The sequence below is a fragment of the Enhydra lutris genome, unplaced genomic scaffold (genome assembly GCF_002288905.1).
Source record: "Enhydra lutris kenyoni isolate GAN:26980312 unplaced genomic scaffold, ASM228890v2 scaffoldscaffold90, whole genome shotgun sequence".
Lineage (NCBI taxonomy): Eukaryota > Metazoa > Chordata > Mammalia > Carnivora > Mustelidae > Enhydra > Enhydra lutris.
The window spans coordinates 4980371-5007146 of record NW_019154174.1 but is presented as its reverse complement, the minus strand read 5'-3'; the positions used below and the strand labels follow the sequence as shown (position 1 = coordinate 5007146).

General features: G+C 52.5%; 1 protein-coding gene across 2 annotated transcripts in view; it reads left to right on the top strand.

Moving 5' to 3' along the window:
• The window catches only part of LOC111162340 (exportin 6), a 101138-nt gene extending 75988 nt beyond the window's left edge, over positions 1–25150 (top strand). The window contains exons 13-24 of one of the 2 annotated variants that reach the window (XM_022526704.1): positions 4522–4681; positions 8005–8097; positions 10971–11115; positions 12480–12626; positions 13499–13688; positions 17588–17743; positions 18709–18823; positions 19000–19171; positions 20566–20727; positions 21467–21565; positions 21729–21959; positions 24446–25150. In XM_022526704.1, coding sequence (XP_022382412.1) covers positions 4522–4681; positions 8005–8097; positions 10971–11115; positions 12480–12626; positions 13499–13688; positions 17588–17743; positions 18709–18823; positions 19000–19171; positions 20566–20727; positions 21467–21565; positions 21729–21959; positions 24446–24547 — 1772 coding nt within the window. In that variant the 3' untranslated portion in view covers positions 24548–25150. The remainder of the gene's footprint in view (positions 1–4521; positions 4682–8004; positions 8098–10970; positions 11116–12479; positions 12627–13498; positions 13689–17587; positions 17744–18708; positions 18824–18999; positions 19172–20565; positions 20728–21466; positions 21566–21728; positions 21960–24445) is intronic. The other variant, XM_022526705.1, reaches the window with a different exon arrangement.
• The last annotated feature ends 1626 nt before the right edge of the window (positions 25151–26776 follow it).

The window sequence follows — 26776 nt, the reverse complement described above, 5'->3', positions numbered from 1 at the left end:
GGTGGTCTCTTCCTCAGGGCCACTCATCAAATTAGAATGTACTCGGCATCCTCGAGACATTATTCTTGATCATTAAAAAGGTTGAGCAAGCACTCCCTCCCCTCCTTCCCTGCATTGACCCCATGTTCCTTTTCGAGGGTGTCTCTACCTTCTTTACGTTGCATTGAGTCTGTCTTTGGACAAAAGTCTGAGTGATTTTTAAGTCCTTTTTCTGAGACATACTGATAACTTCTCATCCGAGAAGGATAATGTTTTATTTTTCCCTATGTGCAATATCACGTACCTGTTCTCATCGAAAGCCCTTTGCTGGTAATTTCACAGTGTGCTTGGCTTTTCCAGATTGTTTGTAAATCTCACCCCTAGCACTGATCCTTGGTGCACACTCCAGGGGCAAAAACCTCTCAGGCCAAAAAAATACTTACTTCCCGTTTTAAAACACGTTTTCTTATCCACGATGAAGCATTCCCCCACCCCTTGGTGGCTCCAAAGCCAAGTTTCCAATGCAAGGCCTGTTAAAAAAATGGAAACTCTGAATACATTTTGTTCCCTGGTCCCATGGCCATTCACCCTCTGACATAACCCTCGTGCCGTGTCAGCAGCCTTACCGCCTCTTCCCAGAGACCGTGGTGTCTTCTCTGACAGGGTGGGCCCGCTGTTCCTGTGTGCTGCTTCCCACTAGCCTTTCATTCTTTGGTCTCTGGAGTCTATATCGATGGGAGTCTTCCTGTTGACTCTTACTAGTCTTCTGCCTCCACATCTGTGATCAGGTCCAAGGCAAGACATGTTGCTGCTATGGCACCTCAGTGGCTGTGCTCCCCTGTAGCCCCCGGGAGCTCCCCCTTTGCTCCTGTTGGTCGTTCCCACCGTTCTTGGGTTGAGAGGTCCTGTCTTCAGTGGTTGTGTCTCTAAACATTCTTTGCTCTGCGTGGGTTTATTTATGACCTACTTGCTCTCTCAGAGTGGAATTCCTCAAATGATTTTCACACCCCTACCTCCCCAGCCCCCCAACAAAGAGAAGACGGAGTTCTAGTTAACATTAAGATGTGATTTGCCAGGAAGCTGTCCTTTGGACGTGGTAAAGAATGCATCTCGACAGCTTCAGGGTAACTTGCTTTAGGGGAGAGGATTTTCTCTTTTGAAAACCTCTGTGTAGCAGAGGGTCCCCCTTTGTGGATGTTCTTTGCTGTCAGGAGGACATGTAAGCCTTAGCCAAACAGAAGATGTGGGTAGTTGGGAACAGCTTTCTTGGTGGACCCTCAGGCCTGCCCCTCGAGTTGAGGTTGGCTCCTTACCACATTTTGTGCTTCCGGTGGTATGAGAGTTCTGGGTTTGGAGGTGGGGGCGACGACTTTGCTTTGGGGTACTTCCTGCCTATGCACGTGTCTGCCTTGGCAGGCAGCGGGAAGGAAGCAGCTACAGTTCGCATTAATGTGAACCTTACATGGCACATGTGTATTCAGTTGAATTGTATGGAATTGCAGTGTTGGTCGGTCAGAAATGGTCAAATATCAGCAATTTCTTATGGTTCAGACTAATCATTTAAAATCATGGCAGTCCCAATCTGTTTTCTACTCTAAGTACTGCTCTTTGACAGATTCGGGGTGGGTTAGAGGGGACCGGTCAGGATGGCAAGGATTCTCAGCAGGAGGGTGACACAAGAAATGAAGGGACCCAGGGCTGCATTTCACCCTCTCCTCAAGACTGGCGTGGGTCAGCAGGCTTAGGCTGCTTTTGTGTTCTCCCCTCGGCAGGGGGGTACCGCTGATGATCATAAGGAACTGGGAAGACTACTTCTTCCCTCAGTGTTTCTGACCAAGCTGACTGAAGAGGCAAAACTCCCTGGAGGGGCGTCGGGGAAGAGGCCCTGCCTCAGGTGTATTCATGTGGGTGCAGGGGGTGGGGACGGCGGGGGGCAGACCCCTTAGGATGACTGCTGAGAACCCACTCCAGTGGAAACCTGATTTAGGGGGTGGTATTTTGGTTTGGTTTTTAAAAGGGAAACATTTTGTGTAACTGCTCTTCAAGCACCTAGTTCTTCGGGAAGCCTAAGGGTACGTAGCTGTAGGGTCAGGTGTGGGTAAGTTGAGAATTGGTGGGCAGAGTGGAGCCTGCTGGGCCTGGGCGCGGGGAGGACCAAAAATAGCTCTTGTTCTGACGGAGGGGCGGGGAGGGGGGGTGGGGGGAAGCTGGCTCGCCTTCCTTGGCACTCGCTCCTGGGGCCTGGGGAAGGCCGCCTGCGGGCTGGGAATCCCGCTTGGTATTTATTCCCCACTTGGTATTTATTCCCTGAGGCACTGCTCCCTGTTCAGGGTGGAGGAGCAGGCGACTGGGGGGCAGGCAAAAGCTGGCCTTTGTCACTGGCTCTGTCCCTAAAAGGTCCTTCCCTGCATCGCCCCTTCCTTTTGTCCTCTTGCTCCCTGGAACGTGACCCACACCCTTTTCCAGACTCCTGTCCACGCTCGGGGGCTGTCCCAGGCTCTGTTCCAAGCCTCAGCACTTGGAAGTCTGTGTAGGGTCTGAGGCCTCAGACTTGCCGCTTCCTGGCCACCTTCTGAGGTGTTCAGGCTTGTTGTTTGCGGCTTCACAGTGCCTGTCCACAGTGGCCTTAGAATAACAAGGGAACATTCCTGAGGGTGGAGGGCTGTATGAGGAACTCAAGCACCTGACACACCTGGTCCTACTCGGTTTGCTCTGTGTTCTGTAGCATCTCATTCAGTCATTCGTTGTGGTTGCCTGTTCTCTACCTGGCCCTGTGCCAGGTCCTGGCCACCGCCCTTCCCCTTGTGGAAGTTCATGGTCTGTGAGGAGACGTGTGGCTCCTTAGTGTATCTCCCGGTGTGCGCCGAGGTGCCCTGGCGGGGAATGCAGGACGGGAGGGAAGCCTTTTCCTTCTGCTGGGCAGTGCAGAGGGCAGGCCTCCCAGAAGGGACTTGGGTGAGTCTGGAGAGTGGGGAGAGTACGCAAGGCAGGAGGGACCAGGGATGCCGGGGGCAGTCCAGGCGGGGACCTCAGCCACCGGGGGTTCCCGGGGGGTCCAGGTGGGAAATAGGAATGGCAGGAGGCAGTGAGAGCCCTGGAGTGGATGCTGGGGGGTTCAGGTTCTCCCACAGAGCCAGGAGGGAGCCCCAGGTGGTTTGGCACCATGCTTACGGGGAGCTGTGTGCTTAGGCCTGGGTTCTGGGAAGATGTTTGGGGAATGCCGTAGGAGGGGGTGGCCTTTAGCCAGTTCTTTCTCCTCACAGAGAGGAAACTCCTGACATGGCAGCGGGAGGGGGCTGGTATTTTGGGAGCGCTGGCATTGCAGGTGCTCGCCCTCTCTCCCACAGCGTGAGGGTGCAGGACTTGATCCAGTGCAGAGTGAGTTCTCCCTGCCCAGCGATGCTCACTGTCTTTTGTGGACCTTTGTGAGGAGGGGTCTGCAGGGCAAGGAGGTGTCTGAATTGCAAGTATTTTTGTCCCTCACCTTTGTGCCTTTATCACTCAGCGTGAAGAAATTACATTGAAAAGAAAGTTTCAGGTCTTAGAAAACCACATGCTCTTTGTTATATATAGTGACACAAACACTGAGTGATGCTTTACACCTTACAGTTCACAGGGTTTCCTGTGCAAGCCATCTGACTTTGCCCGTACACTAGTGAATTCCATAGGAGCATTATTTTCCTTTTTAAAGACAGGGAACTGAGACTCAGAAGGGCTGGCTGAGGCCCAGAGCCAGCAGGTGTTCGGGCCCCTGTGTCTTCGGACTCCAGGCCCTGTGCCTTTATCCCAGACCATGCTTCTTCGGACCTTCTGGGGTGTGGAGTGCTGACTCCACCCTGTTCTTTGCGGAGCGGTGGATCCTGCCTGTCTGCCCACTGAGGCTGCATTCTATGGTCAGCCCGGGTGTGGAAAGTGGGCAGCTTTGCAGGTGTAGTGGCCAGTCTAGGACACCAGTTCCACCCCAGAAGTATGACCTGTATCGGCAAGTGACTGCGCCGCCCCGCCTGTTTCCTTGGGCGAAGGATTGGTGGTGTCACTACCTCTGGCCCAAGAGGAATCACATCAGGTCCGTGTTTGCACACCGTGGGCTGTGTGCCCCTCTTGTTCGCTCTCTCTGGGCCTACAATGCTTGTGTGTGCGGGTTTGGGTGGAGGCAGGGCCCTCTGTTCTGGCTTGTTACTGGGAAACAGCCTGCAAGTTGCTGTGTTTCACAGTTGTTTTTGTTTTTAAGATTTATTTATTTTAGAGGGAGAGAGAAAGTGTACGAGTTTACACACGTTTGGTCGGGGGAGGAACAGAGGGAGAGGGAGAGTCTCAAGCAGACTCCCCGCTGACTGCAGACCCTGATGTGGGGCTCGATCTCATGATCCCGAGATCATGACCTGAGCTGAAATCAGGAGTCCGACGCTTAACTGACTGTGCTCCCTAGGCGCCCCTCGGCAGTTGGTTTTGCTCCCTCTAGTTGCCCAGATGAGCTCTTGCTGTAGCGGTAACTGCAGCGCCACCTTCCCGCGGGAACCCATTGGCGGTGTTGTGTTGCAGGACACAGGTTGAACATCACAGCGGAGAACGACTGCCGGCGCCTGCACTGCTCCCTGAGAGACCTGAGCTCCCTCCTGCAGGCTGTGGGCCGGCTGGCCGAGTACTTCATCGGAGATGTGTTCGCCGCGCGGTTCAGCGATGCCCTCACGGTCGTGGAGAGGTAGGTGGTGGCTCCGTCGTGGTGCCCTCCCTTCCTCAGAGCCCGGTTGTTCCTTCTTGTGTGAGGGCAGCGTGTGGCCAGGTGTGTGGTGCACACAGAGCAGCACGTACCCTCTGAGAACTCCAGGCCTTTTGTCTGTAACGTGGAAGGGACCTGCTGTCTTGCAGCTGACTGTGAGAATTAGTGAGAGGAAGCACTTAGCACAGTGCCCAGAACATAGCAGACGGGTCTGTAGGTAAAAAGATAGGATTGGTCTCAGAAGAAACCAGGTGAGGTCAATCGTACGTCTCAGCCCACACGGTAAAGAGACAGTAGGAAAGGCCCGGCAGGCGAAGGACAGATAAGTGGTCATTCAGCCTCTTCCAACTAGGTAGCCAGATGCCAGAGGTGGGACTTCTCCCAGTCCTGTTAAGTCCTGAGGAGTCAAAGCTGACCCGAGAGGTGGTTCCCTACCTCTCTACCAGCCTTCTCCATTACCCTCCCTTCGGGGCCCTCCCAGGTGTACAGCGACATTTGCTCAGGACCACTTCCCACTGCCCAGGCCTCCCGCTCCCCTCTCACAAACCCATGTGCTTAAATATTAAGTCAGGTACTTGGCAGACGAATGGATAACGATGTGGTATACGTGTACATGCATGTGCGCACGCGCGCGTGCACACACACACACACACACACACACACAGAGGAATATGACTCAGCCATCAAAAAGAATAAATCTTGCCATTTACAATGGCGTAGATGGAACTAAAGAGTATTATGCTAAGTGAAATAAGTCAGAGAAAGACAAATAATGTACAATCTCGTGTGGAATTTAAGAAACAAAACCGATGAACATGGTGGAAGTGAAGGAAAAATAACATGAAAACAGAAGTGGGGAGGCAAACCATAAGAGACTCTTAACTCTAGGAAACAAACTGCGGGTTGCGGGAGGGGTGGGGTGGTGGGGGGAACAGTAACTGGGTGACGGACGTTAAGGAGGCACGGGGTGGAGTGAGAGTGGGTGTCATGCAGCTGTTTGCCCCAGAAACTAATGATAATACTATATGTTCACGGAATTGAATTTAAATAAATAACTTTAAAAAGGTGCTTCCGGTGTGATAGGAGGCTCAGATTGTTTCAAGGTAGCTGGTGGACTGATTAGATCAAAACTGGGTGGATGTGGGTCCAGCCGAAGTCAGGTCACCGGACTCTGTCATTGGCCCAGGAGCCGGATCATTGGTAACTCACTGAGCAAAACCGAGCCCCAAGCCTAGTGACTTGCACACCTGAGTTTTCTTTAACTGTTACTCTTCGCCTAAAAGCACAGATAACTAAGAGTTTTAAGTAAATCTTTAAAAGGCAGATTAATAATAGTAAAAGCACACAGTAATAGGAAATTTTCAAAAAAGTGGTCTTGCACGTTTTATTTTGTTCTGTACTTTGAGGGATGGGGGTGTTCGTGTGATCTGTGAGCCAGCCGTGGCCCGAGATGGGGAGTGCCTTGTTGCTTCAGGTCACATGGTTCACAAGAGGGAACCCTGGATTGTGACCAGCTTCCCGAGTCCACATGCTGTGCTCCTTCGGACCACGGGGCTTCCACCTCCAGCGCCCCTCCTCTCCTTCCTGGGCAAGGCTTGGGATGCGTCTTTCTTCCTGTCTGATACCACATTTTTTCAGACTTCGGATTCCCTGCCTTGGTGTACCTCTTTGTGCACTGCTTGGGTTTGCAGGCCCAGTACTCAGAGATACTTGGCTGTTCTGTCCTCGTTTAGAATCGAGTGTGAGAGAAGGCTCCTCGTTAGGGCTGCGTGACCTTCGTGGCCAGTGGGATGAGCCGGCTTCTCGCCTGCAGGCTGCATGTGACAGACCTACTGGCGAAGCTGCCAAGTGCAGCAGTGGCGGGAGACGCGTTCAGCAGTCATTTTTAGTGCGGAACGGCACTCAGGGTGCTGTAGACGTGAAGCTGAACACGGTGTGATTCCACTCACGGGAGATACAGACACTAGTCAGAACCAGAGAGCAAGGGCAGTGACAGGCCAGGCTTGGGGTAGGGGGGATGGAGTTGTTCTTAAGCAGGTGGATGTGGAGTTTTATAGGATGAAAAGGTAAAGGGGACGCGTGGCGGTGCTTGCCCGCTGTGTGTATATCCAGCACGGCTGAGATGTACTCTGGGCACAGAACGGAGAGTGGTTTGCAGAATGACACGCTGGGTGCACGGGTGTCTTGTGTTACCATGCCGGCCCCTTCCCAGAATTTCGCTTGAGAGCCCTTGGCTCTTTGACCCCCATTGCTCCCCAGCCCTGCATGCTTTGGGACTCAAGCTTGGGGTTTTCTAGGCAGGTCCTGCTTTCCACTCCCTTCTGAGAGGAGTGGTTTTCAGAATGTGGTCCCCAGGCATGGAGTGCCAGATGCAGACTTGCTGGCTGCTCCTCACTGCCCGGAGTCCGTCTGTGGGGCCGGACCCGGGAGCTGCACAGTAACAAGCTCCCCTGTGGGTTCTTTGGGTCGTTTAAGCTTGAGAAGCTGTGCCCTGGGGCACCGCAGGCGGAGAACGCCCTCTGTCTTCCCTGGTGTCTGCCTCAGACCTGCTCCGTTAGAGAGCTTCGTTACAGAGCCGGCACAGACGGAGCTGCCCCGGGCCTCCGGATTCTTCCCTTTGCCCAGAAGGGAACGTCAGTCTCCAGTGAAAGAGGCGTTTCCATTTCCCCGAAAGCTGGCTCTTGGTTACTGGACTGAAGGCTTGTTTGTATGCAGTGAGCCTGTGGGCGGCCAGTGGGCTCAGCAACTTGCTTCTGAAAGGATTGTGCTTGAAGTTAAAAACCCTTCAATTTGTTCTAAAAAGTTTTGCTTCATGCCCTGCCCCCTCCCTCAAATATTTTAACAGGAACATTTTTTTAATCTTCAGAAAAATTGGAAAAATTGTGCAGCGAACACCCATATATACCCATCACTTAGATGCTACAGTGAACATTTTGCTCTATTTTCTTTATCATATGTCTATTCATGTGAAACATTTACTTTTTTCTTATTTTTTGTCGTAAAATACACAACATAAAATACTTGGATTTTAACTGTTTTTATGGTGTATATTATACTGTATTTCCCTGTTAGATATTTATTTTGTGTTCAGAATTTCTTGGCTCTGTAAATCATGCCTTAGTATTTTATATAAACCTTTATGCACATCTCAGATTAGATTTTTGGGATAAAATTGAAGGTCTGGTCTTGATTCTTATTTGGATGGAAAAATGTCTGTCCTTGGGACCTTTGTTGCTACCTTGTCCATTTTGTCTGTTATAGTCTGTAAGCTGAGTGTCTCTTCCTGCCGATTTCTTTGCCAACAGGTTGGTCAAAGTCACTCTTTATGGATCTCAGATAAAATTGTACAACATTGAGACTGCTGTGCCGTCGGTCCTGAAACCTGATCTCATCGATGTGTAAGTAAGAGTGGGCTGCTGGTGCATTCTTGGGAAAGACCGAGTCTTCTAGTCCCAGTCCGTTTATAGATAAAAAGGAACAGCGGTGGTTGCTGTGAAGAAGAGAAAGACTCCCTCCTCCAGACCTAGGGAGAGAGGGTTGTCTGGGGGCAGGGGAGGCTGGAGTAAGTGGAATGTAGCAAGCTGGTGACCGCCGAGAACAGCGCGCGTGGAGTGGGCGTCTCAGGAGGGAAGAGCGGCAGGAGCGCAGACACAGATGTGTTGCGGGGTTCCACAGTCAGGGAGCGGTGAGCAGTTTGTGTGGTGGGAGAGGAGGCCGGATAGGCATGGGAGGACCACAGTGGAAACAACTTGAGGGCCTCAAGTCTTGTTCTGTAGGCCAGTGGCTGAAACTGTAGCCTATGGAGAGTGACTCGGAGAGTCTGACTACAGCAGGGTGGCCTGAGGCTCCTCGGGTGTTTGTGTGTTACGCGGGAACTTGAGTGATTTTGAAGGACGTTCAGGGACCACACTCAGAGGAGCCTTTTGGACAGTGGAGAGCCATTAAGAAAGTGGGAGGGTTAGAGGAATGGGGACTGGAGGTGGGCCTATGTCCCTGAGATCACAGTGCCCAGACTTGCCCTAGAACAGAGCAAAGGTTGGCAGACTATGGCCTGTACCAAATCGGGCCCACTGCCAGCTTTTTGTAAATCAAGTTTTACTGGAACACAGCCACACCCATTCTTTACACATCGTCTGTGACTGCTTTTGTGCCACAGCGGCAGAGTTGAGTAGCTGTGACGGAGAGAGTATGTATGGTCTGCAAAGCCCAAAATATTTATACTCTGGTGTTGGCAGAAAAAGTCTGCTAACCCCTGTTCTGGATAGTTCTTGAGCTGCAAATTAGGTAAATGATAGAGTCTTATTTACTGGAGTGGTTTAGGATTTTTTTTAAAGAGTGTATGTATATGCATGTATATATATAGCTTTCCTTTTTGAGAATTTAGAGAAAGCTGTGAAGCTTCTGCCGAGAAAAATGCTAATTTGCTCATAAATACAACATCTTGCACACAGTTTCAGGAAGTTTCAGAGCCCCCTCTCTCCAGCCTTACAGAGGTCTGTGAATTGGTTAGATTGACTGAAATTCCTAGACCCCAAAGGCACACTGATGTCCTTTTCTTAATTTTGGTACTCAAAGCTTGAAGGGTAAAACAATCAATGCATTCTAAATATAAAATACAAAGTAACTACTTGATCACTATGAATTACCTGTATTTTTGTACTTTAAGGTACTTAATACCTTTTCTTACCTAACTTCTCATCTTGAAAAAGTTACTACCTGTAGTAAAGGGGAAAAATAGAATGAACACCCTTACATACTCAAACTAGATTCATCAGTTATGAGTATTTTGCCCCATTGGCTTTTGTTTCTTACGCTTTTTGTATTCACATGTGAACACATACTTTTTTAATTTTTTTAGGTGAACTGTTGGAAGGTAAATTGCAGACAACATGTCACTTCACCTATAAATCCTTCAGCATGTTTCTCTAGGAACAAAGTCATCCGATTTTATTTATTTGAGGTAGAGAGCGAGCACACATGAGTGGAGGGAGAGGGAGAGAATCTTTTTTTAAAATTTTTTGAATAATTTTTTATTATGTTAGTCACCATACAGTACATCATTAGTTTTTTTTGATACGATGTTCTTAAGATTCATTGTTTGCATATAACACCCAGTGCTCCATGCAATACATGCCCTCCTTAATACCCATCACTTGGCTTACCCATTCCCCCATCCCCCTCCCCTCAGAGGGAGAGAATCTTAAGCAGACTCTGTACTGTGCTGGGATGGATCTTACGACCTTGAGATCATGACTTGAACTGAAACCAAGATTTGGGACGTTCAACTAACTGAGCCACCCAGGTGCCCCAATATGTAGCATTTTTTTTTTTTTTTAAGATTTTATTTATTTGACAGACAGATCACAAGTAGGCAGAGAGGCAGGCAGAGAGAGAGGGGGAAGCAGGCTCCCCGCAGAGCAGAGAGCCCGATGCGGGGCTCGATCCCAAGAACTTGGGATCATGACCTGAGCCGAAGGCAGAGGCTTTAACCCACTGAGCCACCCAGGCGCCCCAATATGTAGCATTTTTAAGAGTGTGTGTGTGTATGTGTGTGTGTATCTATATTATTTTTCCCTACTCAGATTGTCCCAGTCATCTCAGAAATGTCCTTTATATCTTTTTTTTTTTGACCCAAGGTCTAACTAATGCCGAATCATGTTACATTTACCTTCTGTCATCTAGACCAGCTCTCCAGATTGTGCATGTTGGTAGGGGACGGGGAGAGAAAGAGAGAGGAAGAGAGGGAAAGAGAAACTGAATTTTTGGACATTTAGACCTTTATTTATTTATTTTAGAAAATCGTAAAAGTCTGAATTTGTCTAGTTGTTTTTGTACTGTATGAGATTGGTGTTTAACATTTATGTGGCCGTGTGTTCTTCCTGCCTCGAGGTCCGCTTGCCCTCCTGAGTTGATGCTCAGTTTGATTTCCATGTGGTTTGCCTGAGTCCTAGCTCTGTTCCCCAAAAGTTCCTGGGAGCAGTGAGACCCCAGAAAGAACATTCCCCTGAGGACCCCGGCTCTTGGTTTCTAAAGTGCATTCTCCACTAAAGGAGCCACAGCTACTTAGAGGGCTGACTGCCTTCTGTGTTAGAGGCAGCGGTGGCAAGGTTTAGATGGTGTTTTCATTTTTAGGTCCTACCCGAGCAAGTAAATGATTTCTGTGCCATCACACGTATCTTCAAACAGTAAATGCACTGGGCGGGATTCTTCCTTTAATGCAAACATATTTTGACCTTGGCCTTTAACATCGCATCTTCTCTCCCCTTCGCAGGCACGCTCAGTCGCTGGCCGCTCTTCAGGCTTACTCGCACTGGCTAGCGCAGTACTGCAGCGAAGCCCATCGGCAGAACACACAACAGTTTGTTACGCTCATCTCCACCACCATGGATGCCGTCACACCTCTGATCAGCACCAAGGTCCTGAAACCGCGGGCGCTGCCCTTTGTAGCGGACTCCTTGCCCTTCTGTCCAAATACGCACTTACTAGAGAACCCAGATCTTGCTTGGTATTAGACCCTTAATTCTCACCACTGTGGTAGAGCAGTGTGTCATATCATGTTCCTTTTGAACTGTGGCCCACATAAATTCAAATATAACTTTATTTTTTTTAGCTAAGTCCCACATAAATACATGCTCATTGTGAGAATGTAAAATACCATTTAGATTTATAGACCAGAAAGTCGTGATACTCCTTGGTTCCCTCCTCCGAAACCCTGCCGTTCTGGAGTGGGATGTTTTATAATTTTCCTGTTGATGGAAGTTAGTTCTTGGTGTGTACATCCCTGTAGGATGGATTCCGGGAAGTGGATTTGCTGTCAAAGGTGGATCCACGTAAATTTGATAGATTCTACTCAGTTGTCCTTCGAGAAGACACCGATTTATATTGTGTAACATATAGATTGTTTGTTTGTCTTTTTGTAGTTTTAACCACGGGTAGCATTCTGCCCTGCTCTTCACAGTGTATTGTTTTCCATAAATTTTTGTTGAGTTTGTAATTGTAATTTGTAAATGAGTTACAGTGTCCCATGAGGGGGGGGTATATAATTTATAATTTACCTAGCCATTGCTGGACTTTAAAGTTGCCTCCATTTGAAAAAAAGTTACCCTAGATAATTCTGAAATGTATATACTCCCGAGCTTACCTTTATCCTTTTGGGTGATTTTTTAAGAGTAAGGGGGATTAAAGGTTAGAGATAGTTTATGGTTCTAGGAAATTCTAATACTTCTTTCCAAAATAGTTCTGCATGCCCGTGACTCTTTAGTGTGCCTTTTTTCACCAGTCTTGCCAGCATTAGATCCTATCTGTAGTTTTCTCTTTTGCTAATTTGAAAAGGACAGATGGTCCTGAACCAAGGTTTTGATTGGCACACCGAAGGGAGGAAGCAGGAGAGCCTGGCATGACTGGTGGGGTACAGGAAGGCAAGTGGAGAGAGAGGTTGGCGTGGTTGGAGTGAGATGAACAATCCCGAGTAGTTTGAATGGTATGCGAGGGGATTTGCCATGGGATTGTAGAGCTGACAAGTGACTGAGCCCAGAGGTTTCGGTGACTAAGGCCAAGAGGAACCAGAAGGGGTTGTTTCCATCTTGACATTGGGAGCCGCGATGTGGCACAGAGGAGGGGGCCTCATTGCTGGCCATCATCCCTAGAAGCTTTGATGCAGAGCCTAGGTGGTATAATGGCTCCCAGCACCGTATCTGGCTTGCGGCTACCTCATTAAAGTTCTTCTAATAGCGGCCCCCCAGGAGAGCGAGTGAGCCGGTATGTCCTCTTCTGTCTCCAGGTCCAGGACAAGTTGCTGCTGTCTGCGTGCCACTTACTGGTGTCCCTGGCCACCACCGTGCGGCCTGTCTTTCTGATCAGCATCCCCGCGGTGCAAAAGGTGTTCAACAGAATCACCGATGCCTCTGCTCAGCGACTTGTCGATAAGGTGAGACCCCAGGGCCAACCCGCAGCAGCCCTGGAGCCGTGTGGCTCAGACTCGGGGAGGCCGAGGAGGAGGAGGCTGGCTCTTCTTTTGCACTCGGAGTTTACAGGCCACGCCGACAGGGGTGGTTTCTTCCATAGGTGGCACTTGGGGCAGCCTCCGTGCTCTCCCGATGGGCCCTTACCACGCGGCCGCACGGTGTGCAGAACACATGAACAGTTCCTCCCAGGAGGCAGCCGGGGGTGCTGCCTTGAGAGCTGGCCATGTGGCTGGTGTTGTCAGAGGCCCCTTGCACTCCTTTTGGTTTACAAATAGTCTGTTTCTGTTGTATTTTCTTGAGGTAGAGATACTCCATCCAGTCAACGATTTTCATAAAATCCTTCAGGAGGCTCAGACTAGAAGTTTAAAAACAAACAAAACAGAGGTGGTGTCAGGGCAGTCAAAGCAGTTCCTTGAGAGCACCTGGCTGTCAACGTGCTGCTTCCGACCCAGCGCCGAGGGCACAGGGACTGTGAGAGCTGCTCTTGCGGCCTCGCGCTCTCAGCCCTATTCTGAGCAGCGTCTCAGAGGGTGTCGAAGGCCAGTGTCTGCCGTGTCTGTGACTTCTCCCTCTATAGTAATGCTTCTGGTGCCGAGGGGAAGGGATGGCACCAGGAAAGATTATTGGGGCTGGCCAAGGAGTGTGCTGGACCCAGACTAGGTGTCGCTGTTTCATTTTCTCCCGCCATTACCTTAGACTGGGACCAAAGCCCCAGGCCGGCCTGTGAGAAAGGAGCCTGGAGGTCAGAACTGTGTGTGTGTGTGGCAGGTGCCTAGGTCGTGTCATGTGCACTTGCATGTTGCTCTTCGCCCTTTGACGTGTGGGTCTCCTCCAGGCTCAGGTGTTGGTGTGCCGAGCCCTCTCCAATATCCTGCTGCTTCCATGGCCAAACCTCCCCGAGAACGAGCAGCAGTGGCCTGTGCGCTCCATCAACCACGCCAGTCTCATCTCCGCACTCTCGCGGGACTATCGCAACCTGAAACCCAATGCTGTCGCCCCGCAGAGGAAGATGCCACTGGATGACAGTAAGTGTCCCCAAGGCAGGGATGGCCAGGGAGATAGGGCAGGCACCGTCTTCCTTTGTGGCCGATGAAGTATTCACCTGTCCGTTGTCGCACAGCTGCTGGCTGGGGAGAGCCAGCATTAGGTGGTAGAGTCCTGGTTGTCTGTGGAGTTCTGTGCTCGTGTCAGCTGCACCTGTTTCCTGTATAGGACACCCCTTCGCTTAGTGAAAATGTAAAAAATAAGCAAACCATCGGTGATGCCTTCCGTGGATAAACAATCTTCAGTGACTAATTGATCCGTTTCAGATACTTGTATAAGCAATCAAAGCACTTCACCTTTGCATGTTGGGAAAAATGGATTTAAGTACTGTCTTCTGAAATTATTTTTAACCTTTCTCTAAAAACATGTGTTTCAGAGGCTTTGAAAAAACTTGGTATCTTCACAAATGACACTTCAAGTCTGATTGTTTATATTCAAAAGAGAGGAAAAAGATAAGAAAACTCAGTTCAAGTAGAAGGCATCAGATTTCTAGGAATCTTATAGAAATACTATAAAAGTACAGTATTTTCACACTAAGTACCGAAACATTGGGAGACACTGTTTATAGAATGTCAACAAAAACACTTTGTGAAATGTTAGAAATAGTGATAAGTACTCAGCATTCTTGTTAAGAACATTATTTTTAGAATCGGGAACATTAATAAGTGCTCACTGTACAAAAATATTAGAATACTATGAAGACGGGAAAAACTAAATCTCTCGTTTCAGTGTTTTAGGAAGTAACCATTTTAGCATCTTGTTGTCTTCCTTTTTCTCTGTTTCAGTGTCTTCTGTAGCTCTGTGGGTGCGTGAGAGCGGCAGAGTGAGCGAGGGCGCCCTGTGCGGGCCCCTGCCTGGGCCATCTTCTCTCCATCTCTGCGTCTTGCTGTGCCGGCACCGCCCTTCACGGTCCGGTGTTTGTCTGGTCTTGGGTCTCAGTGTTGAGCGTTCTGTCATTCATTTAATTCTCACAGGAGCCTATGAGTCCGTTGCTGTTGCCTGATTTAGTCCGGGAGGAAACTAGTGTAAGACAACGTGATTTGCCCAGGGGTTACATAGGGCTAGTGTGGAATCACACTTTAGAAAGTTCGATGGTCTTTTCTCCCTTTATCTTACACGTACTTATTATCAGTCAGCAGAGGCTATGTGGTAACAGACAGTCCCCAAATCTTAGTGGCTTAATCCAGGAAAGATGTATTTCTTGCTGCTCTTACATGTTCACCTGGGGCTAAGGGGTTGGCAACATCCTGCTTGTTAATTCTGGTCACTCGAGGCCTTGGGCTGCTGAGGGCCACCCCACAGTCTGTTCTTACACTGGGACAGGGATGCAGGGGATGGTGCAGTGGCGCTCCCAGCGGCTCTAAGCACCGGCCTGCAGGTGACACGCGGCCTTTGTATGTTCGCTCACAGTTCAGTGGCCAGAGCATCGGGGTATGTGGCCGCAGCTTCCCTGCAGAGCGGATGCTGCCCCCTTGCCCTCCGTGCCATGCTGGGGCCATCTGCTGAACAGGAGGAGCCATTTCCACAGGGAACAGACTTAATGGCAGAGCTCACATCTGTGGCATGTTCCCTGGACCCGCACTGGGCCGAGAACTTTCTGTACAGATGTTCGTTTGCTTCTTAAAAATCCAAGATATAGTCCGGGGTCATGTGTTCTCTTTGCTGGTTACATCTTTCCAGTCCTTTAATACAGAAAAGCATTCCTGGTTCTTGTTTTACCTGACATTGACGTTTTTGCAGAGTCCAAAACCATATTCTCGTAAAACGTCCCAGAAGCTCTTCTGATTGTTTCCAGCCGTTGGGGCAGGAATACCGCCTGGGCAGTGTTGTGTACTCTCTGTCGCACCGCTTCTGTGCGTCCCCTGTGGCATGCTCGGGGTGATCATCTGCTCCAGCAGCACTGCTAGTCTCTCCACTGTCAAGTCCCCACCCACCCCTCGTCCCCTGCTTGGCAGGTGGAGGTTGCTCAGAATCAGAGAGAAGGTGGTGCGGTCAGGAGTCAGAGCCGGGTCTGAATGGCTCCGGATCCTGATTCTTCACCACATTGCCCCTTTGCTCTTGAAAGTGTTGTTTTTAATGGTCTGGTAACGTCCTGTCCAGTGGGGGTACATGTGATAGACCTGTTCTCCTATTACGTATTTAATGGTGCTTTCAGTTTCCTCTTGTACATTTCTGTGAATGCATTTTGGTTCTTGTTTCAATTTCCTTATACACCAGAGGTCAGATTTTGGTCTCTTTACCCTTTTAGCTTTCCCCCTAAACTGCTTTCCCTGCGCCTTGTGCATTCTTAGGGAAACCTCTGACCCAAGTGTGGTGTCCTGGCTTAGCTAAAGTCTCTGTGCTTGCAGTAGTGGGCGTGAGTGGCTCCTTGAGTGGGACGCCGTGTCTTTGGCTCACGTGCCAGTATCCGTGTGACCAGCTGTTAGAAGACCAGCCTGTTGTGAGCCATTATTTTATTTTTAAAGATTTATTTATTTATTTGACAGAGATCACAAGTAGGCAGAGAGGCAGGCAGAGAGAGAGGGGGAAGGAGGCCCCACGCTGAGCAGAGACCCCCAGTGTGGGGCTTGATCCCAGACCCCTGAGACCATGACCTGAGCCGAAGGCAGAGGCTTTAACCCACTCAGCCACCCAGGTGCCTCTATGAGCCATTATTTTAAAATCCTTTGAGTGAGGTGGGGTCATCTCTCTCTCCACATTTTCAGAAGAGGAACTGCAACTTAGAACGCAGCGGAGTCAGGAGTCAAACCTGATCGCATCTACCTCCAGAGCATCGATTCTTTCTGCCGTACCTTCCCTGGAAGCTGCTTCAGCCCCCTAGAGGCTGAGGAGCATGGGGGGCCAGGGCGGCCCCAGAAGCATGGCCAGCTGGAGGCCAGCTCTCAGCCCAGCTCTGGTTCAGCCTCTGGTTCTACCTGTGGAGCTCTGCCAGGGCTGAGTGGCAAGCTCAGGCTGAGCCACGGGGGCCTGCTGGGGGCAGCTGGGGGCAAGCCCTGTGTCTGAGGGTGAGAGGCAGCTCCACCAGTGCTGGAGAAGGACGGCAGCTTCCCTGTATGGAACTTTCTGATATCCTAGGCACTTTGCTGGAAACATTCTCAAACTTGTTTGTCCTCCTCCCAGCAGCCCTGCAGCGCTAGGGCTGTTGGCTGTCCCCAGTGCCCTGACGGGAGTCCTGCCCCACTTGTAGGGCCATCTAGTGCTCACCTGTCGTTCCTCTGCGGCTCATCTGGGCCGGGCCCTTGCGGCGTCGTCTTGAGCTCCTGCTGTTGGCCGACCACTGCCTCTGCTCTCTTGGGGTGCTACATGGGGCATCATCGGGGTCTCGTTAGGAGTAGATGCGGTTAATAACACAAAGTCATATGATAATCATCGTACGTGTATCATCAGGCCCCGGGTGCAGATGGCGTCTTCCCAAGCGCAACCGCAGCCGCAGCTGTGCTGCTGGGTGCCGGTGCGGACTGCCCCGCTAGCCGTAGACCTGGAACTGATGGCGAGTCTGATGTGCACATGTCCACTCTCGCCCGGGGTAGTCCCCTTGTGAGGCTTACTTTCTTACCCGTCATCTAACTGGAGGCCGCACTGTACCTTCCTCTCTCTCTGGACTTTTTCTGGTGGACAGAAGCAGAAGAGAGGCAAAAAAAAAAAACCTGAGTAGGCAGACCAGCGGAGTCCTGGCGGTAAAAAGGGGAAAAAGAAGAGAGAAAAGGATGTAGGAAAAGAGAGAGAGAGGACACTCCATCAAGAGAGACCATGTTCTTTTAGCAAGACTTCTGCAGCTGTCCCCTAAACCACCTGTGCAAATGTCCCCTTCCCGTATGTTTCCCGTTATCCTGCTTTATCCTCAGACAAGTCCTAACACACACTGAATCTTGATTTGCAGCCAAAGTGATTATCCACCAGACACTTAGTGTCTTGGAAGACATCGTGGAGAATATCTCTGGGGAGTCCACCAAGTCCCGGCAGATCTGCTACCAGTCGCTGCAGGAATCCGTGCAGGTCTCCTTGGCCCTCTTTCCAGCTTTTATCCATCAGTCAGGTAGGAGCTGGTGGCAGGCCCCGTGGTGGCGGGTGCCCGCAAGTCCCAGAGTGACTGCTGGGCTCTGTAGAGCCCACCCAAGTGGGTAGCGCGGGCCTTGACACTGAAGGCAGAGTGGGGGTTGGTTATGGAGAGTCTGGGGTCAAGCCCCCACCCCGGGAGCCCTCACCTGGGTCTTGCGCCTGTGTTGTGTGGCCCAGAATCACTTGGGGCATCTTGCCTCGTGCACTTCTAAGTCTTTGCCTTCTCCCAGTGCAAAATGTGCGAGGATGAGGCGATGGGGTCATGGTACAGGAGAGGAAAGAGCTTTTTCCCATGAGTGCTGCTTATTTCCTTAGAGGGCAGGGTGGCTTTTGCTGATACGGTTCCCGCCCTCCGTCAGTGTCACCTACAGAGGCTCTCCCGGTGCACGTGGCCTGGCTCTCCTGAGAGCCCTTGCACGAGTCTTGTCAATCAGCACGCGCTCCCTCATTGCCTCTTGTGAGCAGAGTGTGTGAGGTTAGAGCCAAAACACACTGCACAAGATGATGGTTTAGATCTGTAGCCAGTATTTTCTGCGATTAATCCCTTTTCGTGGGCCGGGGCCATTCAGCCTGAATACACCCTCCTTATCCACCTTACCCACTTTCAGCCACTTAACCCCTGACCCAAGTGCCCGGATTAGTGGTCGGAGGGAGAAAAGTGACGCTGGGTGCCGGCCGGTAAGGATGGCTGCCCAGTGACCTTCCCTTCCTCTAGTGAGCTGTGGTCAGCCAGAGGTTCACGACTCCAGAGCTATTTTTCCGGCATGTCCCTGATGGTTTCCCACTTTCCATCATGGGCTCCGGGGGCGTTGGGGAAACTTCTTCAAGCAGGAAGCCTTCGGTCGAGATAGTAGTGCGGCTTGTCAGAGGACGGCCATGGGCCGCCGCTTCTGCTTACCCCGTGCGCCGGCTTCTGACCTTCGGCTTTGCGCCTTCATTTAGATGTGACCGACGAGATGCTGAGCTTCTTCCTCACTCTGTTTCGAGGCCTCAGAGTACAGATGGGCGTGCCTTTCACAGAGCAGATCATACAGACTTTCCTCAACATGTTTACCAGGTAACCGCACACCTGCTCTCCGTGGCTTCCAGACTCCCAAGCGAGAAGTAGGGGGGCCCCGGCTACAGAGCCTGGGGCTTTCTGCTCCTTCTCTTCACTTGCCACAAGCGCTGGTGTTCATGCTGGCCCGCAGAGAAACGCTTCCTTGGCTACCACGCGTTTCCCCTTGTCTGCAGAGAACAGTTGGCCGACAGCATCCTCAACGAAGGCAGCACCGGCTGCCGGGTGGTGGAGAAGTTCCTGAAGATCCTGCAGGTGGTGGTCCAGGAGCCTGGCCAGGTGTTCAAGCCTTTCCTCCCCAGCATCATCTCCCTCTGCATGGAGCAGGTGTATCCCATCATTGCCGAGGTATGGGGGGGCCTGGCCCCCGGTGCTGCCTCCGGTCTGCACCTGGGGAGGAAATGAAGTAGTGAAGAAAACGCATTGTGTTTTAAAGCTAATTTGTTATTTTTCTTGTAAAAATAATTTTTTCCAAGAAAGAATGCCTTCAGTCCAGTCTTTCTGGTTGGATTAATCCGAGCTGGTCTAGTGAAAGCACAGCAAGGCTGGTTGGTGAGGGAGATCAGTCTGCCCTGGCAAACACTCACTTTAGGTGAATACGTGGTTTTCTCCAGCGAACACTGTAACACATGTACTTTCCAGTAAGAACGTCCATTGATCTCAAGACTCTAAGGCTAGTTCTTGGATCCGTGCAAAGGTTTTATTGTTAAAGGGACATTCTTCCTCCGTAGAAAACAGGCATTCAGAATGACATGATCCAGAATAGGTGTGGATTTAACTACATTTTATGTGATAGTTAAATAAGAGCTAATCATTGTAATTCCCCAACTAAGGCTTAAATAAGTCAGTTGCTTTGCATCATTAAACACGCTTGGGTCCTGTAAGGATTCCTGCCATGGGAGCTCGTGCCCTCTGGTCCCAATTTAATTTTAATCAAGAGTGAATTAAATATTATCTGGGCCTTACAGTTTTAATTTTACAGAGACATCTAGAATATTGTGACCTGGCCTGCCCTCCAATGACTTGGAGGTTTTCGGTTCAGTTAGAAAATACTGCTGAGCCTTCCTCCCTCCATCCCCTCCTCCCCGAATCCTGCTACCGGTGACAGCGGAGACAGGCCCAGGGAGCAGCCAGTCCCACCCGCTGCCTCCCACTGGAGTCCTCTGCCGCTGCTTTCCGTGGCTCTAGGTGCACTTTAAACTCCTGTTCCACAGAGGGCAGAACTGCTTTTAAAGCTTCTTACTTGTTTTGCGTAAGATCAACAGGTTAGCTGGGAACAGCATTCTTTGTTCTGGGAAAAGGAACTACATGACGACGTGACAGGTCATACCAGCTGCTTTCTAAATAGGAAAGCCATATTTCTGATTGTTCTGCAATAGGTAGCCTTTTTTTCCTGGCTGGCTCAGTCGGTAAAACAATGTGACTCGTGATCTCGGGGTTGTGAGTTTGAGCGCCATGTTGGGGTAGAGATTACATAAAAATAAAATCCTTAAGAAAAAAAATTGTTAGAAAAAAGTAAAAGAACACAGGGTCCCTTGGCCCCAACCTGGGCCTCGTGTCTTTTCGAGAGGATGCCTGGTTAGAGCTGCCCGCGAGAGGGCACCTGACCAGTTGAGCACGTGGGCGGGACACTGACTCTGATGCCGTGCCGTGCCGTGCTGGTGCCAGTCGCAGGCTTGCTTGGTCTGTGTTGCTCTGGAGCTGCAGGAAGGGCCGTTGTGAAGGTCTGTGTGTCCCCGCAGCGCCCCTCCCCTGACGTGAAGGCGGAACTGTTCGAGCTGCTCTTCCGCACGCTCCATCACAACTGGAGGCACTTCTTTAAGTCCAGTGTCCTGGCCAGCGTCCAGCGGGGTGTCACCGAGGAGCCAATGGAGAACGAGCCTCAGTTCAGCGCCATCATGCAGGTGACACGCGGGAAGGGCCCGTGAGGGTTCCACCTGCTCCCTCGGCTGGCTGTCCCTTGGTTTGGTGCCCTGGTGTATGGGGAAGCGCCATAGTCTCCAGTCCGAGCGTGGTGCTGCCGCTGAGCAGCTGGGCAGGTAGTTAAGTTCTTGGAGCTTTGGTCTCCATCTGTAGAGAGAAGCTGCCTGTTTTGTGAGACCGAGTTCGCTTCTGCCCAGCAGCTGGCCAGTGGGGTGCTGGATACATGCCTATCTCTCTGCCTTGTCCGGTGCTGCCAAGGGTGGGGGGCTGCCTGCAGCACACTGAGGCACCCTTGCCCAGAAGCTGAGTGGAGTCTCTTGAGGGAAGGGCCCAGGGGTCTGCTGACAGAGGTTGGCTCTAGGGAAGGCAGGAGGCAGGCTTCAGAGTCTGCTGGGATTGCTGAAGATTTGACTAGTCACTTGAGTAGCTTCTAGCTTCAAAGGTGGAATCCATAATGGGTTCCAGATGTTTATTACAAAAGGTCAAGGTGAGATTGATGTGTGAAGTAAGGCCCAGTGGAGGAGGGCTTTAGAGCTAAGATGACTCAGGAACATTCCAAGGTCTGATCGGAGGCATTAAGGCCGTGGGTACCCTTGTTCTGCCGCTGGGCCCGAGGAACCAGCAGAGTGTTGGTTCTTTGGGTGTGGGGTGGGGGCCCCAGAAGGGCCAGGTCTGAGGTGCTTTGAATGCTGCTCCTAACACAGTGGTCTTATTCCCTAGGCTTTCGGACAGTCCTTTCTCCAGCCGGATATCCACCTATTTAAACAAAATCTCTTCTACTTGGAAACTCTCAACACCAAGCAGAAGCTATACCACAAGGTCAGTGCCCTCTCTCAGAAGGAGGGGGCAGTGGGGCAGGAGGAGTCCCAGCCTTCTGGGACAGCCTCAGGGGCTCAGGGTGGGCCACGGGATGGCATGTGGACGGGCTTGGGGGCGGAGTGAGCCCTTGGGCCATCGCTCAGCCCACCCTCTCTGTCTGCAGAAGATCTTCCGGACCACCATGCTGTTCCAGTTTGTGAACGTGCTGCTGCAGGTCCTGGTGCACAAGTCCCATGACCTGCTGCAGGAGGAGATCGGCATTGCCATTTACAATATGGCCTCTGTGGACTTTGATGGCTTCTTTGCAGCCTTCCTCCCAGAGTTTCTGACCAGCTGTGACGGCGTGGATGCCAATCAGAAAAACGTGCTGGGGCGGAATTTCAAGATGGATCGGGTGAGGAGAGAGAGGCGAGGCTAAAGGGCGGGCAGACGTGGGTTCTCACCCTGGCGCCCGCTCAGGGAGGAAGGGGCAGGCCACTTCCGTGTGTGGTCTGTGCCCACTGGTGGCTTCTGAATGACTCGGTGCTGTGGCTGGACGCTGGGCCGCACCTACCCACGGTGTGGGCTTCTGCAGCAAGTGCATTCTTCGTCCCAGCCATCAGTCCCCAGCCCCGGCCCCAGCAGTCCATCTGATTGCCTCTGCTTCTTTGGGCTCCCTGCCCCGCATCATGCACACAGCCCCCCAGCCACAGTCATTTCCTCCTGGGTCCTGAGCTGCTATAGCCCAGACTTGTAGTCTGGGAAGACTGGTGCTTAGGAGCCACATCTCTGAGTCCCGCCAGGGTTAGGAATGTGACCCTGGGCTCTGCCCAGGCCTCCTGGTTCAGCGGGGCTTGACCTGGGAGGACCCTTGTCGCCCCCTGCTGTCTGCCCAGGGAACGTGGCAGGGAAGGGGGGTGGGGGCTAGGGAGGCGGAGGCCCAGGATATACACGGAGCCATGGTTGCTGGTGCGTCTGAGTCCCACGGCGCCCAGCTTCTCCTGTCCCAGGGTGTCGTGTCTGGGCACTCACCCGCCCTCCTCAGCCATTAGGTCTCTGCACTTGCCTGCTGGACTCTTCCTGGAACTCTTCCTAGGACGAGTCTGTTTCATCCTTCACCGCCTGACGTGTGGCAAAATGAAACCTTTCTCCCCCATCCTTGTGGCGTCCCTGCCTTGCCTTCTCTGCTGCAGTGGCCGGGCCGCAGCCCCACTTCGTGTGCAGACGGACACGCTGCTCCCGCTGGAACAGACTCTGCTCGCTCCTTATCTCGTCTGTGATATGCGTCAGCGTAGTTTTCTCTTAGACTCAGCAGCTCCTGTTTTCCTTTGTCTGTAATCTTTCTTTCCCCGGGATCTGTCTTGTCTTCTCCTGAGCTTCTGGAAGCTCACTGTAGCTGCTTGGGTAGTTTTCCTTCCTGCTCCTTGAGGCCAAGTCCTGATACCTAACTCTCACTTTCTAATGATGTCCTTATCAGTCAACTTCTTGATTTAAAGCAGTGGCTTCCAAGTCTAGTTCTGCATCAGCGCACCTGGGGGCCTATTAAATGTACAGAGACATACTCTTTGTTCCCCCCAGGACATTTGGAATTTGGCCTTTGGGAGCCACTGATCTAAGAGACACCTCTTTGGTTTGTTTTCTGGAGGACAAAATAAGTAAAAGAACCTGCACCTTCATTCATCTGTTCACGGGTACCTGAAACTGGCTGGCTCTCCGGCCCTGTGGGGGCATTGGGGCTCCAGCCCCTCCCCGCCTTCAGAGGAGCCTTGCTGGGAAGACAGGCAACATTGCCTCCCTGTTGATGACACTGGGCCAAGCACTTCACGTGCCCTGGCTCGTGGAAGCCTCCAGCAGCCTTCCGAGGGGAGGTCCTGTTACTAATCCCATTTCACAGATGAGCGGAGGTTCTGCAAGCTCAGCTGTAGTTGGCGGTTAGAGAACTTGGGAATGCTTGAGCCAGGAAGCGGGACTCCTGGCTGGGGGTTCCAGCTGCGGAGCCAATGAGCACTGCCCACGTGCCGGTGACCCGGGCCCTTGGGGAACGAGGAGCAGAGGGGCCGGCCTCAGCCGTCTGGGGCCTCTTTGACAGAGGCTGGCTTTGAGATGAGTTTGAAGAAGAAAGGAGGTTAGCCAGGGGAAAGATGCTGAGGGGCCCCGCCAGCGAGCTTCCAGAAGGTACTCCTGTGGCACTGCCAGCCACATGGGGTCCCACAGGCCCCATGGCAGTGGCAGGCACCGTTGATGTTACTCCGCATTTGGACCTGCAGTCTGGCCCCCAGTGATCCCAGCCTAAGCATGAGGAGGTGGACCTGGGGTGGTCTTGCTGGATTGGGGGAGACTTGGGGGTTCCAGCTGCAAGGGACCTTCTCCACTGGTGTCTGAGGCCTGTGGGCTCCTGCGGGGGTGTCCCTTCTGATCGGGAGCCCTGGGCGGGGAGGAGTCTGTGGACACGGCTTGGCCAGCTGTGGTGATGGAGAGTTGTGCGTTGGTGGACATACCCATGTTCATGGGCGAGTCCAGTCTGGGTTCCCTTCCCTTCTTACCGTGGAAACTGGGGCAAGTTTTGGAAGCTCTCTGTGCTTCACTTTCTTCACCCTTCACACGGGGACACTACTGAAACCTGCGTTGCAGGCTCATGGGGAAGCTGAGTGGCTTAGCACCCGGATGGCCTGGGGCAGGGCCTGGCCTGTGGTGGGCACCTGGGGAATGTTAGCTTCTGTTCTTTTGCCCCCGTAGGGCCGCTGCTGACACAGGGTGAGTGAATGAGCAGCAGTTCTGACTTCTATAAGGCATTTGCAGACCTCTGCGGCCCGCCCCGGGATCGAAGTAGCTGGGGTGGGATTGCTGGGTGATTTGGGGTGTTGGGTGGGGCTGGGCTGCAGCTGTGCCCCTACCTTCCAGGACCTGCCCTCGTTCACCCAGAACGTGCACAGGCTGGTCAACGACCTGCGTTACTACAGACTCTGCAATGACAGCCTGCCCCCCGGCACCGTGAAGCTCTAGGCACGGCCTGCTTGTCGCCAAGGGACACGAGCTCCCACTGCTGCCACCCGCCTCCCCTCCGCCTCTGCCACACATGGCTCCCGGACAGGCCTCGGCCACTCCTTGGATTCTCGCACCCTGAACAGTGCTGCCTGCCCCCGTCCCTCTCCACGCTCCTGTCCTGCTGCCCACCCAGCCGAGCTGGCTTCAGGGTGCACCTTAGCACTGGTTGGAGTGCCCAGGGCATCGGGAGCGGGCAGAGGCTCGTGCGGCCAGGTGCCAGGGAGTCCCCGCGGGAATCCTGTGGGCTGGTCTGCGCCATGCCCGCGGGCGTCAGCCATGCGGCCGAAACGCCAAGGACTGCTCGTGACCGTGCCACCTTCTCACCATTCCACCCCCACCTCCGGCCCGGCCGGCCCCGGAGAGACTTGATGCTGGAACTGTTGGGGCGCTTCTGTCAAGCCTCTCCCGCCCTCCCCTCCGATTGCCTTGAAGTCTCTGCTCTTCGTCAGAGATTTGCAGACTTGCGGGGTTTTGTTCTTGTTTTCTCATCATTCCATTGTGATACTAAGAAACTAAGAAGCTTAATGAAAAAATAAAATGCTTATGTTGTTGTTATATAAACGCTGGTCAGGGAGCATCTTTCCACTCAGCTCGCCGGGGCCAGTGTGCAGTGGAGGGGCTGTCCTGGTGGGGAGCGGGGCTGTGAGCCACAAGGCCTGCGGCGGGGCCGCGGGAGAGCCCAGCAGAGGAGGGCTGGCTCGCGCTGGGACCCCTAGGCCGCCTCTCCATTAAGCGGCAGGAAGACATAGGGCCCCGTTTCTTAGAGTCAGAGGGTAGGGACTTGTCCGTACGGTTCCCCTTGAGGTGCGGGTGGGCTTGGAGCCAGGTAGGGTCCACCACCCCTACTCCTCAGGCCTGGGCTCACGCTCATCATCCTAGAGAATGGACACCGCCCGAGACACCCAGCCGGGCATTGGCCGGCGGTGGACCAAAGTCTTGCCGGAGGTCAGCAGCAGCGGGGAGGGCTGGGTGACTGGTGTGCTCAGGAGAGGTCGGGGCTGGGGAGCACTCAGGGCTCACGGGTGTGTCTGAGAGCCGGGCCTTGTCGGCCGTGTTCATGTGTGGCAGCGGTGCTTGTCCTGAAGTTGCTGGGATGTCGTGTCAGCAGCTCCTCCTGCCTTAAAGTCCCCGTGACCGGACCAACAGGACTAGGCTAGATTCTTTTTTTTTTTTTTTTTTTTTTTTAAGATTTTATTAAGTGAGCTCTACACCCAGCACGGAGCTCTAAGCTACAACACTGAGATCAGGAGTTGCACGCTCCACCGACTGAGCCTGCCGGGCGCCCCTGGATGAGGCTGGGTTGTCATGTGGGCCCAGCCCTGGCGGGAAGAGGCTCGCTCACCTGCAGTGAGGGTGGCAGCTGGCTTGGTGGTAGAACTGGGGAGGAAGGGAGCTGGGGTCTGATGGCTTGTGCTTCTGAGGCCTTTATTAGCATCAGTGGGGGGAGGGGGCTGGGGGTGGGCAGGGGTACCTGGGCGGTGCGTGCGTGCACGTCAGTCACAGCCTCCCAGCTGCAGCTAGCCCCTCTTCAGAGTTCGGAGAGGAGGAAATTGAAACTCCAGTCGCTCTTTTGCAGAAAGGAATTAGCATCCAATTATTCCTGGGCTATAAATACCGCCTCACCTGCCTGTGCGGAAAGGCCCGGGTGTGGCCTACGCCTGAGCTGGTGAAAGGGCTTTTTGAATGCCCGCGGATGGAAGAGGCGAAGAGAGCTGCACCCTTGGATGGAACTCGAGGCAGGACTCCGGCGGGTAGGGGGAAGGCTGCGGGGAATAAGGTGGGCCCAGCGGTTCTGTTCCAAGACTGCTGGGCATGGCCCCAGCTGTGTGGGTTGTAGTGAGCTCCCAGTCCTTGGAGGTGTGCAAGCAGAGGCTGGGTGAGCTGCTCCCCTGGTGGGTTCCCCTGATTCATCCCTCTTGTCTGCAGTGCCCCCCGCCCCCCACCCTGCAGGTTTTAAGGAGTGTGGCTGGAATGGGGTATGTTCTCAGGCCTTTGACAAACCCAGAGACTGCATTTGAGGCAGGGGACGGGGAGGCCAGAGATGGATAGCAGGTAGGCTTTAGGTCAGTCCTGACAACACCGAAGTTTTCACTGAAGAGGACACTTGCTCTGCCATCTTTGCGTGCGGGCAGGCCGCCGTGATAGTCTGTCCCCGTCAGCGGCATCCACCGGAGGCACAGCCGCTGG